General features: G+C 43.9%; 1 protein-coding gene across 1 annotated transcript; it reads right to left on the bottom strand.

Moving 5' to 3' along the window:
* Positions 1 to 581: 581 nt before the first annotated feature.
* CACNG1 (calcium voltage-gated channel auxiliary subunit gamma 1) lies at positions 582 to 17,003 on the bottom strand. Its single transcript, XM_077834409.1, has 4 exons — positions 16,763 to 17,003; positions 7,102 to 7,176; positions 4,217 to 4,354; positions 582 to 808 (listed from the first exon to the last, which is right to left on the bottom strand). The coding sequence occupies exons 1-4, from the start codon at positions 17,001 to 17,003 to the stop codon at positions 582 to 584; spliced, it is 681 nt and encodes a 226-aa protein (XP_077690535.1).
* Between the last annotated feature and the right edge of the window lie 1,258 nt (positions 17,004 to 18,261).

Raw genomic sequence — 18,261 nt, 5'->3', positions numbered from 1 at the left:
AAGGGTGATTTTATCCCTAAACCTCTTTTATTGTAACACTGCTAATGATACAGCACTTCCAATGGGAGGATCTCCAAATTATGTACAAACATCAGCCCCACACCACCCCAGTGAGATAGGGAAGCAATATTCTCATTGTAAAGATGGGGAAACTGACTCAGAGAGAAGCTATAAGTCCCACCATGAGTCTGTGGCCAAGCCAGTAATGTGACCTAGATCTCCCAACTCCAGTCCTGTGCTTTAACCACTAGATTATGCACCTTCTCATTAAACCATCTCGTGCTCTCTCACTTTCCCTCAACTGCATTTGCCGAATGCATTCCCAAATTGCTGATGACTTTGCCCAGCATTCAGCGGATTGAGGGTACAAATTGAGTAACCCAAGCTGTTTTTTTTTTTTAAAAAAAAAACAACAACAAACAATAATTAGTATTGAACTTCCCTTTGGTTCAATAACCTGGTTTTTAACTAAGGACACTTTTGTCTTCATATTCCACCATCCTGACACTTTAAAAAAAATGTATCAATTCTTTTGTAGCCCTTTCCGGTATTGCGTAAGCAGTGAGCCTAGATGAAGGCATTTAGTGCTCTGGTTCTGCGTCCATACAAGACTCCCACGGATTCTGTGGGAAGCGAGGCAAAGAGATTAGCAGAAGAGCAATCCCACAGATGAAGAGCAGGACGAAGGAGGAGCAGGCACAGGCAAAAGACCACGAATAGTAGTACTCTATCCAGATAGTCTCCTTGCTGTCAATCATCCTTTTCACAGACTGTCTCATGACTTCAACAGAGATGATCATGCACAGGCCTGGAGAAATAAGAGAGGGGTGAGCTGGAGAGCAGGGGTTTCAGTCCTTATTGCTTTCGTTCATAACTGACCTCTTTGCCTGTGTTTCTGGTTAGAAGACTACGCAGTGAGGTTCATAGATGATTCATAGGTTTTAAGGATCAATAAGATCACCTAATTGAACCTCTTGCATAACAGGCCATAGAACTTCATTCCTGCATTGTACCCTCTGGCTTCTTGTAGAACTAGAGTGTGTCTTTTAGAAAGATCTTCAGTCTGGACTGAAGAACTCCAAGGGACAGAGAACTTACCACATCCATTGGCAAGCGGATCTAAGGGTTAATTACCCTCACTGTTAGGCTGGCCAGACAGCAAGTGTGAAAAATCAGGATGGGGGTGGGGGTGGGGTGGGGGTAATAGGAGCCTATATAAGAAAAATCCCCAAGTATCGGGACTGTCCCTATAAAATCGGGACATCCGGTCACCCTTCTCTCTGTAAACATTTGTACTTGCAGTTTGAATTTTACTAACTTCAAATTTCAGTCACTGTGGATCTTGTATGGCCTTTGTCGGCTAGACTAAGAGTCCTTGGAGTATGAGATATCTGCTCCCTGTTTGGATATGGGCTGTAATCAAGTCACCTTTTGAGCTGTAAGGCACAAGAAATGCCATGCAACAGGGACCAATAGTCCTGCCAATTTGGCACCCGAATTCAGACAGTGATTTATATCTGAGCTAGAAACAACATTTTATATTTAGGCAGCTTTGTAAATCTCATTTTTAAGGAGAAACAAAAAGTCCTATGGGCAGGTGTTGGTTAAGGCTAAACATGGCTGGGAACGATCAGAGCCATACAGTGCTTCATGAAGCTGTGACTGTAAAGTAGGGCTTCTTGAAAAGTGAAGAAAACACTGTGTAATTCACTCTTTCTGCTATGCATTTCAACAGCAAGTAAAACAGTAGAATTAAAACCATGCATTTGGTCACCAAAGCATTCTCTGGGAGCTGGCTGTTCTAAAGCCTGTTTCACTGAGCTACCTAAGTACCATCGGGTATTTAACAGGCAAGAGGAGGATGGGTTGAAAAGGTAGTGCTGGCTGCAGTGAAAATTCAACCATCATGTTTTTTGCGATAGCGTCATAATCTGAGGCTTGAATCAGATGATCTTTGATTTGTGCCCTGTGTCACACTGGCAGACCAGGTGCCAGCTCATGCCAAGGCCTCTAGGCCTCAACGGAACACGGACATATGCAGAGCTGGAAACTAGTCTGGCTCACCTGTGTGTTAACTTTTCTAAAATAGATGTTAAGTTTGTAAGAATGTGTTTAGTGTTATGAAATGCTGGTAGGATGCGGCATGTAGTAATCTCACTTAGAACATCTGTCCCCCATGTTAGCAGTGAGATCTGTAACTGGGTAACTCACCAGAAAAAAGCATTAACTCATGTAAAATGCTGGCTTCCTACAAAAGGTATTAGGGCCTGTCTGTGAGGGTTACCAGATCAGCCATTGTGAAACATCAGAGGACAAAAGACTTTGTTGATTGTTTCCCTCACAGCCATGAAGCGGAGACGTGCATGGGGATTCGTTCCATCAGCCTGAACTCCGGGGGAAGGGAATAAAAATCCCAAATAGGGAGAAACTTTATCTTTATGCTGCTTAGACTCTGAGGGTCAAGAATTACTAAGCATAAGCAAAAGATCCCTAGTGGTTGGCCTGGATTAGCCCTAAGGACATCGAGCTTGCTTATTATAGAAGCACCTATTGCCTTTTGGAACCTAAGGCTAAACCTCATTTGTGTGTGTGTGTTTACTCGCTTTAACCTTGTCAATGACTCTCATTTCTTTTTCTTAGTTAATAAATCTTTAATTCACTTATTAGAGGATTGGCTACAAGCATTATCATTGGTAATTGACCTGGGGTAAGTGACTGGGCCTTTGGGACTGGGAGTAACCTGAATATGGTTGTGATTGTTGGGGTCAGGGCCCATCTGTCACAGAGTCAGGTGTTAAGATAGATCACAGTACCCAAAGTGTGACCTGCTTCCTAAGGGTCTGCCCTGAGATTGGTACTCATTCTCCTGAGCCACTCGAGGCAGCTTGACACTGGAATAGTCTTGGCAGGATTCACATGCCACAGGTCAACTGAATTTATAGATCATAACCCAGCTCTGTTAAAAGTTTAAACTTGATATTGAGAGTTTGAAAGGTTCAAGATTAGACACAACGAGTGAACCACTGTCAGATGATAGTCTTCACAGAAAAGACCTTGAAAAGTGATGTAAGGAGAAGGGAACATCCTATAAAACAAAAACTCCATTTCAGGAGCTTAGACTTTTACTCATAAATGCTGGCCAGGTGAAACCTGAGCACCTTTCTGCACCGGATGCCACAGAAGAAAACACGCCATTGGAACTGGCCCAATTGCTGTACTGGGCAGCCCAGGAAGAACATGAGATCCAGAGACTGATGGTGGAATTGTGGATCAGGGAGACCAAAAAAAAAAAAACAAAACGCTGAGGATGTTAAGCTGAGAGCCCATCAAAGACTCATGGAACAACTAGCAGCAGTTAAAGCCAATGAGCCAGCTGAAGAGCGATATCAAGGACGTAAAGGAGGTTTTGTCTAAAGACCCAGTTTTAGTCAGCCCTGATTTCAGCAAACCCTTTGTGCTGAATACTGATGCTTCTAACATTGGGCAGTGCTAATGCAGAATGGGGTGGGAGACAAGAGGCCCCGCATTGCCTCCTGAAGTAAAACAGTGCCCCCCCCGCCACGTCATCGAGCGGGAATGCTGTGACATAGTTTGGGCTGTGAAGCAGGTTAAGCCTTATTTCTATAATAAAAAACATAAGGTTTTAACGGACTCCCTGCTAATACGATTGCACTGAGCTAAATGGACCAATCATAGACAGTTAGGCTGGAGCCTAGCTCTGCAGGAGTATGGCATGGAAATAAGCCATTTCAAGGGAAAAGAAAATGTAGTAGCAGATGCCTTATCAAGAACAGGGGAACCTTGAAGCGTATTCAGGATCATGAGTGACACCCCTTCCTACATCAGGTTTGTGCTGAGGATTTGACACTGGTGCTCAATGTCTTCTGGACAGATTTCTGTCCCTAGAATCTCCCACATATCCCTGCTATACAGCAGGGTCTAACACTGAATATTTTAGAAATACCCATTTTCTCGAGGTGATTCTACAGTGTTCCAACATTTCAGATACACTCACACAGAATAGCCTCTCAGAGCTGACTCTTGTTTGTCAGGCAAATTTTCAGAGCTCAATAACATAAGTTCAGTTGTATGGAATGATCTGCCTTTCTGCTGCAAGGAGATGAATGCAGCCTTCATGACATCTCGCTCTCTGTCACGCTCGTTGCCCTAAGATCTAAGTGCATACATCTCTTTTAAGTCTCACCAAATGGCCTACCTGCAAAGGTGTAGAACATGGACGCTGGCTTCAGGAGATAATCCATTTTTTTCCTAAAGGATAAGAGGATGCAGATTGTTCCAATGATTGCAAAGCCCACGCTGAAGATGGCGATGGCTGCAGCGGAAATGCTATACTCTGGCGAGGCAAAACAGAGGGAGAGAAAGATGAATGGGTGCGACTTCCTGTGTTCTCCCGCCCGCCACCATGCCTCTGCAATGGGATCAGTTCAGCAAAGGAAAGAAAACATTTAAAATCGTAACAGCTGCTCTTTCCTTGATGCAGATAACTGGCCCCAGAGAACCAAGTATTTCTAGCACAGAAGAAGTGTGGTGAGCCGCTAGGGGTCTTGGTCATGCCCCTGCTGAATTCAGTGGGAGCAGACGCAAGACTCAAAAGAGTAGGGACAAAGACTCTTTCTAAACACCCCTAGTAGAAAAAAGCAAATGACAGACATAATGACATGATAGAAACTCCGGGCCTGGTCCTCACTTGACTAGGCCGCACCCTCACAAGTAGTTACATTGTCTGCCCTGGGCCCAATGGGATTACAAAAGGGTCAGACCAGGGCACTTTTCTGTTTGTACTCACAATTGCCCCCCAGCACTATGATGAAATAGGTGAGCATAAGAATATGTTGCCGTAATTATTATTTCTTTGTATTGCAGTAGTGCTGACCAGCCTCAGTCCTGGACCCAGACCCCACTGTGCTAGGTGCAATACAAACACATTTTGCCTCACAAATGAGCACACGAGACCTCATGTTCTGTTTGAAGATTTGCCATCACTTCCTAAAACCATCCCCTGCAAATGTTTAAACTGAGTTGGCTTGGAGGTAGAATCTGGAGGAGAAAAGCCCAGAAGTAGCTTAAAATAGAGTAATAAATTGTCATGACCAACTTTTTAGTTTATTAGATTTCCTCCCATACAGGTTTTATCTGAGAGGGTGGAGATTTGGTCTTAAATCTTTAAAAGTGTTTCACTCCATTATTCTATCTAGATTTTCCTTTAAAAAAAAAAAAGCAGCTAATAGAAAGCAATGCTATTTTTATTATACATGTTTATTTTAGTAGCGCCTATAGGCTCCAACTGTCATCAGGGCCACATAGTGTTAGGCAATATACAAACATATATTAAGAGACAGTTTTCTGCCCCAGAGCTTCGACAGCTAAATAGGCAAGAAAGGGAAAGGGGAAACAGACGTACGTGTGTGTGTGTGTGAAATGACTTACCCAGGATCACACAGCAACATCCTCTCCTCATCCTGCAAAACAAAGTTTCCCAGCTCTGTGAAAATCTAGCTTCTCAAGAGCATGGGAATAAACTTGCTCCAAAGGTGTTCCATCCAGCCAAGCTAAGCTATGTGTAAGATAATTCACCCAGCCAAAACACAGTTCAATATCTGAATGGAGGGGAGAAATTGCCAGTTGAATAATTCAGATCTTCACTTACATATTGCATTAGTTTTCAGATGCATTTAATATTTAACATGTGTAGCCAGGCATGAAACATAGCATCACTTGGTGCTATTTGCCTTCCATGTTATTCTTTAGAAATTATCTTCTAAGCAGAATCATGAAGAATCTTTCTGCCTCTTACTAATTGGCTTCCATAGAAATGAAGCTATTTTTGTAGTAGGCCAAAGCATATTGCTCTTTGGTCTCATTGCTTTTTCATACTCCTTGTTCTATTGACGTTTTCTTAAAAATTTTTTCCTGTGTGTTATCTGCTATGTGTTTGAACCGCCTGAAAGAGTTAGTTGCAATTTAGGAGCCTTTTGTGATGCTTTTGGCTTTTTCCTTCTCTTCACAGAAAAGACGTTTTTCTCAACTTTCTTCTGAAGTGACTAACAATGTAGTGGCGACATTTTTCAGATTGGATGGATGGGTATAATAGCGTATAAATAGGTAACAAAAGCAGGCAGCTCCGATATTTGTTCTTTATTCCACTCAGAGTATCATTTCAAATTCACAGTCTTCCCTGTGTCTGGGGGAAATTGCTTCTTTAGAAAACCATATGCTACAGGGTTTCCCACCGTTTTTATTTACAGCGGAAGCAAAGCAGGTGGTTTACTATGTGAAATGCAATCAGTGTCTAGTTTGCTCCACACTACAATGTGTTGTGTAGCAAAATGTAAGGAGACGCGTCCTCAGTAAGAGAGGCAAGCACTTCAGACTATTGCTAAAAATAAGGTTTTAGTAAGGACTGATTAGAAAGGGTCTAAATCGTCTGTGAGATGCAGATAGTTTTCCGCATGCAAGCAGGGTAAACACTATCTGGTCAGATTTCAGATGTGGGTATCTTTGCTGTGGCCTAGATCTTTCTTTCTTTGAGTGCCTGTCACATTATAGCAATAGCAAAGACCTTAGGGGGCTACGTGGAGCCTCGGGTACCTCCCTCTCATTGAAGTCAAAAGTCTGCTTGGGGTTGGATTTTTGTTTGTTTATTTATTTTGATTTTATTAATATCCTTTGTTGTTGCTGTTTAGAGGTAGGAGGGAGTGTCAGTGTTGTGAGTGCCATACATACGGTGGCAAGGCTTTTGGGGTTTCCAAATTGGCCCTTATATGTATAATGCCAGTTTCATGTGCCTAAGGAACAATTTGTGCAGAAACCAAGCATGGGACACGGACAACAGAAGAAAAGGCTGCTGTTTGAAAATTGGTCTCCCCGGGAATCCGGTGCCTCGGCTGGTCCAGAGCATCGATTAGTGGGATATGAAGCCCATCTCAGTGTCAACTGTCTGTTCTAAGTCCCTGTACAATCAATAGGTGTTTCCCAATTGACTTCAGTGGGCCCTAAATCTGGTGAAACCCTTTACATTAGTTCCCATATACACTCAGGTCACGTAATGCTAGTAAAGAATTCGTCCAAGCAAATTCTTACCTTTTTGGGTGGTTCTTTCAAATATCTCTGTGCTCTGCCCTGGAGAGAAGTGTTTGAAGTAGGAACAGTTACGGTCTGAACAAGAACAAAGGAGAATATCAGTTGCTAAGAATAACTGAGTTTAAGAAACCAAAATTAGGGAAATAAAATTTTCTTTTACAGTAACGGAACTGAAAAATTCAAATGGGTAGAGATTAATGGGACCTTAATCCTGAACTTGCTGCAGACATGTCCGGTATGCAGTTCATCTAAGAGCAAACCAGGCAATGAGGTGCTTTAAACAGTGATTTATGCCCTGATCCAGCAAAGTACTTAAGCATGAGCTTTATGTGGCTTTAATGGGCCTTGAGCCTACGCTTCCGTTATTAGAGAATACTTCTCATCCATGCCAGTCAAAAAAACCCTAACAACACAAACTCATCGCCTAGAAATGTCCTGCTGGTGGTTTCAAATGCACTTGACCTCTCCACAAGCTGCTAATATAAAATAATAGAACGTTAATCGATATGTAAGTCCCCATCGGTTTCTCGGCTCAGGCCTAATGTCACTTAGCGTAGTCTTGGAACGTTCTGCGGCATATTACACACACACAGGGGATTGTGACGAGAATCAAGGAAAGGAAATGGAACTTGGATTTCCTAAAAGTTGGTGGCCAAGTGCATGAAGAAGTGCTAAGCTTTAGCCAGTCTGTAATCTGATCTGTGTACATTATATTTACTATGCACGGCAAGCTCTGCTGGCAGAGCGGCCTCTGAGGTACTTGGGAAAGGACTAGGGTTGCCAGCTTTGGTCAGATGAATTTCTAGAGGCTCCATCGCATGACATTATCTTTAATTAAAGATTAATTTTTTTATTCCTGGAGACTCCGGGACAATCCTGGCAGGTTGGCAACCCTAGAAAGGACATGGTTTGGAGTCCACGAGGGATGAATTCTCCTTTGACACCAAGATGAATGTCTGGTGACTTTGCTGACTTCCCAGGGGTTGCACATGTGTAGAGGAGAGGAGAAATTGGCATAGAATGTTTTATTTTTGAGCAGGTGAATGGATACTGCCTGAAAGGCAGCCGGCTACATAAGCAGAGATAAAGCAATCACAAGGCTGTCATCGGGCAAAACCTCGGACACTCTTCCCAAAGAAAGCGCTGCCTAGGGAGTCAACCTTTCTGTTTTAAGAAGGAATTACAGAAAATTCTTTCCTTCCAGCCGCAGCCAGTGCAGATTCCTGCCTCCTCAGTGCCCCATGCGGCATTTCCTGAGACTGGCACCCCCCTGGCTGGCTTTGCATCTTCCCCTCCTCTCCTTTCTGCCATTGCCAACTCACCCCCTCCAGAATGGCATCCCTCCTTCTTTCCTTGCCTAATGCTCTCTCCACCAAGCCAGGGAGCTGCCTGGGACATCACACCTCTGGAAGGAGCTGGGGTTAAAGTAAGGAAAGTAATGTGGAATGCAGCTCCCTCTCCTCTGCTAAAATCAGAAGGAGTTCCTTTCCCCTGCCTGCCTTGGGTTGGAAGAGTCCCCCCACCCTAGCTTCCCCTCTGACTTGGCTGTGAGCATAAGAGCTCCCTCTCCTGTTTCAGGCTCTTTGCCACTGGTGTTGACAGGTTTATCTGCCTTCTTGCCATTCCTGGCAGTTAAGACAAGTAGCAGGCACTAGAGGGAAGAATTCGCTGCCTTGCTAGTAGCTCAAATCGATGAGGTTTTGCAGCCTGGAATCTTTTTACAGTTCAGTGAAGCTTCACTGTCTATTGAAACACAATGAAGCAAGTGGAGTTTTCGTATAACAGAGCAGGGTCCCACTGTCCCAGACTTCCTTGGGCTATCCTACTGGTGTCACAAATAGCTATTCTGTGGTGTGACCCTTGTGAACAAAGACTGGGGACTCAGGATGGAAAGCATCTCTCTGTGCCTGCAAAAAATAATGTTTTCAGCATCTGGAGTGAGTGCGAGGGGAAGGGTCTGTTGGGATGATGCCCATTGACATTAAGCTTTGCCAGCTGTACCATTTGGAGGGAGTTTATTTGCACTTAGCATTTATTTATAACACATTTAACTGAGATCTTGACAAGTACATATAGCTGAGAGAACATCCCCTTGCTGAGAATTTGGATGGAAGTTGTGTAATCAACAAGATCCTGCAAACATAGCCAACTGGGACCTTAAATTGTCTGATTGTGCTTTGCTAATGATCAGCCGGATACTTTGAAGAGACTATGGTCAACCCTGCCTTTACAGACTATATTAAAAATCTCACATTTACTGTACCATGAGGTTATATTTGCCATAGTAAAACTGGGGAATACTTCCAAGACTGCAGGGAATTTAACCATTCTGGATCACAAATGATCATAATTTGTAGAACAAATAATGGAGGACGGAAGAAGTTGGGAAGAAAAGACTATAAAGTCAATGGGTTGTGAGGCTGCTCATCTCATTGCTGCACCCCGGAAATTTCAGCCACTGGTAGCCAGCCACAGCTTAACCAGTGCAAACCCCTGGTGTAGACTCACAAAGCCATTAGTGCAGTGTGAATCCAGGGTAAGCATCTCTGGTGCAGTTTATGGCTTTAACGGTCTACACTAGGCTTTTGTTCCGGAGCCACTACATCAGTGTCTGGGCATGAACGGCTGCAGCCAGAGCAACCCCCAGTGTAGACAAACCTTTGTGAAGGGCTGTGTATATTTAAAGAGCTAATTTTAATAGTAATAAGATGCCATAATATTGCACTTTATCAGCCTAGTTCTTTTCATGTCTCCTACAGCGTAGATGGCATATTCTGGAGTTGCTGTTACAAGTATGGTATTTATTTTCTCTCCAATAGCAGATCAGACAGTTACGGAGCAGCATGCATAACACACTAATGAGCATGGGCTCATTAGCTGAAGTTTCCTCTGAGAGGTAGCTATTTTATTGTATTTTTTTTATAAACTGATATTTATTCTGTCTCTCAGCTTCTGCTCATTTGCTTGTCTTTTATCACTGAAAAAGATTGGAGCAAACATGTCTGGACTCAAAGACTTGTGACTGTGTTTTGTGTTTAAGCTGCTGCATACTGAGGCTAAAACTGCAAGCGATGTGCACACAAGACAACAAAGTGTCTCCAAGCAATCAGGACTGGGGGACTAGCGTGGGGCAGCTGCATCCCTTTGACAGTGAGCGTAGGGTGGTTGAGAATATGTATCAATGCTGCTCCATGCTGGGGAGATGGAGGTTGTTGTTGGGATCCTTTGATCCCTGTGACAGAGGGCAGGGGAACCAAGACAAAATGGAAATGCTTAGTCTTTAAGCCATTGGTTTTGCTTTTAACTAGTCTCCAGAAAAGTGAGGTGTTGGCAGAAGAGAAACCTGGTTTGTGCTGATTAATGCAAAGCCAGGGTCCAAAAATCAACCATCCATGAACTGATTGGGGGCAAGGGCCACAGCTTTGCGTACCACAGGAAATTGTACCACAGGAAATTGGCTGGATGACACTGCTGCACTGGTTTTGGAGCAGTTTGTTCAGGTTGCATGAAGCTACGATGGATCAGCAGGGAGAGGCTTTTTGCACATGAAATGCAGGGGATCTTCCACCGCAGCACTGGAAGTGGTAGACGGACTTATTCTCTCAGAGTATGTCTCCACTGGAGCTGGAGGTGTAATTTCCAGCTCAGGCAGACATACCCACACTAGCTCTGATTAAGTCAGTGCACTAGAAAGAGTGGCATAACCCTGGCTGCCTGGGGGTAGCCTGGATTTCAGAGGGGATTGTGCTCAGCATGGCCAGCCTGCCCTGCTCTCATGCCGCTGTGGCTATCCTGCTATTTTTAGTGCTTTAGTTCGATTGGAGCTACTCCAAGTATGTCTACCCTACCTTCAGCTCCAGAGTAGATGTACCCTAAGTTACATGGCTGCAGCCCCATTGAATGCAAGTGGCAAACCTTAAACAGAAGCAAATATTCTACCCTGTGAGTACTGGGTTAATTTTGATGGAATTAATATGCATCAACGAGTCATGTCTCCCTGGGCCTCTAGCATGAGAGGAGGGGTCCTTTTACTAACTTTGCTCAAATTAAAACAATGGTATTACCCAGCAATTAACTCACTGGTCATCATAAAAATGCTTCAGCACATCATTTAAACTACTCTGTTCTAGTCCCAGGAATCTCTTTATCAACACAGTCCCCTGTTATTCAACAGACCTGCGCCACTTCCATCCTTTACAGTCCACATCATGAATTAAAAATCACCTCATTTGTGTCACGCTCTGTTTACATAATGGGGATTTAAAATGGATTTTATAATAGATGAAAGCTTTGCAGCATCCTTGGCTTTTCTCTACCCCTAATTGTGATATCTCTGCCATGAAGTTACTCTGTTGAGCTAGTAAAAGAAACCTATCAATGAGCTATGAATAGCTTCTGTTTAAGGCAGAGGTTCTCAAACGTATTCATAGCATGGTCCACAACATAACAGAGTCTCTGGTGGACACCTCCCTTCCCATTCACGGTCACCCAGCCCAGCTCCCCTTGTATTCATGATCACTGGACTTAACTCCCTTTCCATTCATGATTTTCCTGGACCTCCTCAGCTGCCATTCATGACTGCCTGGACACCTCCACTATCATTCAGGATCACTGGGTTTAATTTCCTTCCCACTCATGATTGCCTGGACCACTTCACCTGTCATTCATAATTGCCCAACCGATCTCCACTACTGTCCATGATTGCATGCACCACCTCCCCTTCTTTTCACAATCACAGAACATCCTGTGGCAACTACAGCAATTGCCTACATGGAAAAGTAAAGTTAGGACAATATTTAATGTATTCCTGGCTTCCTCTATGTAATTTACCATCTGGAAACGAGAAACAGGAGGCAGCACCGTGTTTTCATATACCACAGTTTGGCCACCGGTGCTTTAAGGGACATGATCTATCTCTATTTCTTCAGGTCCCCTAACACTTTTTATCACCATGCTCTTGACAGTGAGAGAGAGGGAGAATCACTAGTTTATTTCTGAAGAAGGCAAGAAAATGGCTATGTAGAAGTATGAAAATCTCCTTGGGACCCAGGTCCCTTTCCTGTGCTCATGAACAAACCCATTTACAGTACAGAGCCACAGAGGTTGCTCTTCATGCTCATCTCAAAATCAAAGGGGGTTCTGCGTCGTTTGATAGGAATCCAATGGAAGATGCTAACAGCATTTTACATGGCAGCTGTGTTCTAACTTACAGGCGGTAGTTTGTGTTTTAGTATAATGATAGCCATGCTTGAGTTGATGCTGAGATCACTTCCCAGCAGACCCGTTACTTTGTGTATCCTGCAACCCATTATGATCCAGATCAACTCCTGTAAACTAAACTGGGTAGGGCCTGGTGAGCCCTGGAATATTCCTGCTTATGTGTCTGTCTAATCTCCGCAAAACCAGCTGAACTAGCAGGGGAAAATGATAAAGAAGCCAACAATGATTTGAGCTGCTGGAAGGAATAAGTTGTGTCACCGGTGAATCAGGAGGCCCACCATGGACAGGGGTTCTTGCCATTAATGTCTCTCTCCCCTGCAGCCACGTGATGTATTCCTCCCAAATTCTGGCCATCCTTGGCTAGCTACCAACAAAACCATGCACCTGTGTACCCGGATATCTGCAACTGCTTTGAATGTGATCCATTAGCACTCTATATCAATGTCTGGAATGCCTAAGCTCCCTGGAAATGCAGGTTTGAATACTGTCAGAGTGACCCTTTGTCCTTCTGACGTAGATAAATTAAACTCCATGAGATATGGTCTTTCACAGGGGTCCTTCACAACACAGACAGACCAAAACCTTGGCTCACACACTTCCCGACCCTTGGATCTGAACTCAATGGCTTGAGCCCATCTCTACAGCCCGCTGAAAGGCGTAAAAATAATCATTCTTTGCACTTGCATAGCATCTTCTAGGTGAGTTGAGGCCTGTTATCCCGCTTTTACAGATAAGGAACTGAGGCACAAGAGGTAGGTGAAGTGACTCGCTCACATTCAAACAGGAATTTCATACCAGACCTAGGACTCCTGACTCAATTTCGTAGATTTATCCATTATGATACTCTAATCTGCCTCCTGAATAAACAGGCCATTGAATTTCACAAGTGACTCCTAATCAAGCCACTGATTTCTGACTGAGGTACAGTACGCCTTTTAGAAAGATATCCAATCTGGATTTAAAGTCTCCAAGCAGTGGAGGACCCACCATATCCTTATGTAAGATGTTCCAGTGGTGAATAATCCACTCTTGAAAATTATTACTTAGTCTGATTTTGTCTAGCCTCAGCTCTGAGCCACTGGATCTTGTTATTCTCTGTAACAGTTTCCTGAGCCCTTTCCAATTTGTCAATAACCTTTAAATGTGTGGCTAAAATGTAAATCTCTCTGCCTTAAACCATAAGACTACAAGTTTGAAGTTGCCCACTATATTCAATACAGTGCTAAACTCAACAAGTAATAAAAACCAGAAACAATGCTATCCCGCTTCCCCCTGAGTAGGGCTGGGTAGGTAACTATTAACCAAGTGGTAAATAATGGTAATTTTTCAAATGATGGTGATAGCATATGATTTACAGAAAAACAGATTTACTGACACACAGGTCACCTACCGAACCTTTGTTTTTTGTTTCACTCGCCTTTCTTGACTAATCCAAATCTGACAACCTTCGCTGGCATTTCTCCTCAGCTGTGTGAAATCATTACAACTAGGAGTGCCATTCTGGAGCAGCGTAGTCTAGCAGCGAGAGCGGAGTACTGAAAGCCAGGACATCTGAGTTCTTTTCCAAGCTCTGCCATGGACTCTCAGCGTGGCTGGCCCTGGGCAGTGGCGGATTAATGATTTTGCCGCTCTTAGGCCCTGAAATAATTGCCGCCCACCCCGCCCCCCGCCGCAGCTCACCTCCGCTCCACCTCTGACTCCTCCCCTGAGCGCGCCACTGGGTCCTGCTTCTCCCTGTTCCCTGCCAGTGCTTGTGCGCGAAACAGCTTCGCGAAGGAGGGGGGAAGGGGTGGAACTCGGCACGCTCAGAAGAGGAGGCGGGGCTGGGCCAGGGATTTGGGGAAGGGGACCAATAGGGGCAGGGAGGGGGCGAGGAATGGGGATGGGGAAGGGGTGGAGTTGGGGCAGAGGGCGCGAACCAGCGCTGCGGGAAGCAGCCTCTGGCTGCTATTATAAATTTGCCGCCCCTGCACATTTGCCACCCTAGGCCTAGGCCTTGTTGGCCTAGGCGTTAATACGCTGCTGGCCCTGGGCCAGCCTTTGACCCCTCTTGTGCCTCAAAAAGATCAGGAGTACTAGTGGCACCTTAGAGACTAACAAATTTATTTGAGCTTTCGAGAGACTGCTGGAATTAATTTGCAAACTGGACACCATTAAATTAGGCTTGAATAAAGACTGGGAGTGGATGGGTCATTACATAATATTACATAATACATTACATTACAAATATTTCCCCATGTTTATTTCCCCCACCCCTACTGTTCCTCACATGTTCTTGTCAACTGCTGGAAATGTCCACCTTGATTATCACTACAAAAGGTTTTTTTTCCTCTCCTGCTGGTATTAGCTCATCTTAACTGATCACTCTCATTATAGTGTGTATGGTAACACCCATTGTTTCATGTTCTCTGTGTATATAAAATCTCCCCGCTGTATTTTCCACTGCATGCAGCCGATGAAGTGGGCTGTAGCCCATGAAAGCTTATGCTCAAATAAATGTGTTAGTCTCTAAGGTGCCACAAGTCCTCCTGTTCTTTTTGCGGATACAGACTAACACGGCTGCTACTCTGAAACCTGTTCTTGTGCCTCAGTTTCCCTAATGTAAAAATGGGGATAATAGTATCTACCTAACAGCAGCGATGCGAGTATTTAATTAGCGGTTGTAAAGAGCTCTTTTAGAACTTCCAGTGACACACATGAAAGAATTCAGTGTTATTGAATATAATGGTTTTGAAACTGAATTTCATCAAATCCCAGGAGAATCTGTCAAGCCCTTTAAAAGTATACCCACCTATCCAATATCTAAAGGTCATCACTGTTGCAGTCAAGCTGCTCCAAAGAGGCCTTCAGCTCGCTGTCTCCATAATTACCCATTTGTTTACTCTGCACTTTAAGAAGCCAGCATAGAGGGTGCGGATAGCACAGCTGTGAGATGTCCATGCAAGCACATGCTGATGTCTGTCAAAGATATCTAACGCTTTGGTGCTGTATAGATGATGAATCTGTTTTACTGAGACAGCTGGATATTTACGAGTTTTAAATTTATCCAACAATGTCTGGTATTTATGTATTTCTCCCAATCTGTCTGTCTCCCCCTTAAACATAAAGCTTCCTACACGTGCAGAGACAATGGTATAGCCAAGGTTACTAGCTATATTAGAATGTATTTATTATATTAATTAGAAATGGGGCTAAGGGAAACCTCCCAATTCAAACGCCCCCAACTGTGGTGGAAAGCCAGATCTGAATTCAGATCTGAATGCTGTGGATCAGCCTCTTCTGTCTAATAATAAATAGTTTAGCCAGACAGACTGAGAATCATCACTATATGATTTCATAGCAAATTTACAAAGATATTAAAATCTAACTTTAACTTCAACCTGGGGTGGTCATCAGAAGGGAATCCTGTTATTCAGGAGAATTTCTGTCTAGGAAATAATCCAATTTGCCATTAGCCTCTTGAAATTAGAAAAGTCAGGAAAGGGGTATTAGCACATATTGCATGATTGCAGCAGACTTTGCAATCAGCAAAAATGTAATACAACTTCTCACAAATCATGCTAATGTAATGCTCTTCCAGGAAACTAGCGAGGGGGGCAGTCTACCATCCTTCCTGTTGATTTCAATGGGACTACTCTCAGAATATGTAACTACGCAGTATGAAGAAAAGTGTTTGATTAGACTTCTTTCATCACAAACACAGAGCACAGTTGCTTTCTGTCACTGTATTAAATTTAAGGAGACCTCATAAATCACTTATAGATTATTTTTCACTTAATTTACAGCATTTTTGGCACTTGGAGAAATATACCATCACATGCAGTTCCACGCTGCCCTAAGTAATACTAGTTATGAAGAGTAGCTTTTGAATTACTTAGGAGCTTTCAAGAACAAGTGGTTCTGGCATAGCTCTCTGAACTACGAACTCCTTCTAGTGAAACAGATATCGGCCCCACTCAGTAATCCTCGCTCAGGCAAAATGCCCTGTGGACTCAATGGAAGTTTTGCCTGAGTATGGCTTTGCATAGTCATTGCAGGGTTGTAGATGTCAGCAAAACATTGGTGGGAAAATATCCTTCTTCCTGATTTCTCTCTGTGACTTTTGCCTTCTCCTATCTGGTCCCCTTTATACCAGCCACTATCTTTGCTGGATTGAAAGAGCTGAAGAGTAGTGTATTAAATATGCTTACAGATATATATGGTGGCAGGGCATCATACATTTACGATAAGGCCTCAAGGAAATGTGACAGTGAGGTGTATTTTCAGGCTAATATGAAAACCAAATCGACGTTTTGCATCTTGTAAGATGAAGTGCAATGGAAACAAGAACCGTATTTTTTCCTGCATGTTTTTTCACTTCCTAAAAGATGTTACTAAGAATAGCCTGACATTTTCTCCCATGCATTTTCAGGGTGTAAGTGGAACGAATGCAAGCACGTACCTCCTGTCAGAGTTATCAGCCCACAGCTCCGCTCCTTGGTAGCTTTGTCTTGGATATAAAACTGTTTTGTGCAGAGCCGCCATAGCCCGAAGTGAGCAGCCTCACAGGTGGAATTGTAATGCTCCACTCTATGGCTCAGCACTGCCCAGTGATCAGTCACCACAGCTGCAAACATTAAAGAGATGCCAACCAAAATAACAGAGAAAGTCAGCCGGATTTTCAGTGCTTTGCCTTCATCCATGGCTGGACTGCACTGGAGTGCATAGGGCAGACTGTCTCGGGCGATGACTGCCCTGTCGAGTTAGGTTTGCCTACTTGAAGGAATGCTGCAAGTTATTCAAGTGGTCTTCAAAGTCTTGGCGTGTCTAAGCATTTTCAAATGTCAACCGTGTGATGCAAAAGTAAAGCAGGTTGTGGGCTGGGCTGGACAGCTGACCACATGTACAGCTGTTGAGATATATCAGGAGACTGGGTGACTAGACTTGGGAGTGAGGATTCTATTAATGCACATAATGAATAAAGTAACTGATGCAGCTTGGGTTACAAGCTCGTCCCTGCTGGGTTTGTGCAACAAGTTCCATAAGCCAACTAAGAGCAAAGCTAGCTCAGTGTCATTAACATTCAGGGCCTCAGGACCGTACCCTTCTCACGCAAGACGTGGCCAGGAGCCATGACTGGTGTAAATTTTAACTTTCCTGTTAGAATGTAAAAGTATTTGTCTTTGTAATAAAGATGGGCGTGAACCCACTTTTATTCCGAAGAACTCATTATTGGTTCTAACAATAGCCTCCTATACACCCTGAAGCTGGGTTTTTTCAAGGGCCCAAATACCCCAGACTTTGGTGGAGTTGGATTTGTCTCTGATTCCAGAACAGAATTTTGTGATTCAGGTTCTTCTCTAGTATGGAAGCACAGTGCCCACTACCTACCTGGCCTACTGAAAATGTTACTCATCGGTGAACACTTGGTTTAGGTATTCATCATCCAAAATTAACCATCCGCCATGAGTGGCAAGGACGGGCGTCTGACCAAGCATTGTCTTCAGCAGCACCGACACAGGCTGAAAGGGAACCTCTTGACCATCAGCAAGTGCCTAAATGGGGAAGGATACAAATTAAATATAGTGTCAAGGGGAAATGCTTTTCCACAGGGCAGCAGTTTTTCTGTTTTTCGAGGCTCGCCTTCCGCATGACCATAACTAAAGGAGCTGGCCTGTGGCCTGCTTGGCAGCTGCTGTACATATCTGGCAAATGGGTGACTGGATCTGGGTTTGTCGGCAGGCCAGCGATGCTTGTTTTGTGGAGGTGCCTGGGCCTTGTGCTCTGCTCTGTAGCATCACGCTTTGTCTCCTACCGAGGCACGCGTGTGGTAGATTTTTATTAGGTTTGGTACGGCCCTGAAAATGGAGGAAAGAGCAGCAGTCTGCTTCCTGCAAAGAAGGGAAGTACACTGAGCCTAGCGAGGCAGAATCCCCACCTCCCACCCTGATTTGTTCTTCT

This window comes from Eretmochelys imbricata, chromosome 14, assembly GCF_965152235.1.
Source record: "Eretmochelys imbricata isolate rEreImb1 chromosome 14, rEreImb1.hap1, whole genome shotgun sequence".
In the NCBI taxonomy this organism is placed as follows: Eukaryota; Metazoa; Chordata; order Testudines; family Cheloniidae; genus Eretmochelys; species Eretmochelys imbricata.
The sequence above is the reverse complement of the archived record's forward strand: the minus strand, read 5'-3'. Positions and strand labels throughout refer to the sequence as shown.

What these genes read in the sequence shown, in the direction of transcription:
- CACNG1 (XM_077834409.1), bottom strand. Translation starts at nt 17,003, where the DNA reads ATGGATGAAGGCAAAGCACTGAAAATCCGGCTGACTTTCTCTGTTATT. An exon ending in TGAAAGAACCACCCAAAAAG is followed by an intron (nt 4,355 to 7,101) that starts GTAAGAATTTGC and finishes TTGCCTCGCCAG; the next exon opens with AGTATAGCATTTCCGCTGCA. An exon ending in CATGTTCTACACCTTTGCAG is followed by an intron (nt 809 to 4,216) that starts GTAGGCCATTTG and finishes TTATTTCTCCAG; the next exon opens with GCCTGTGCATGATCATCTCT.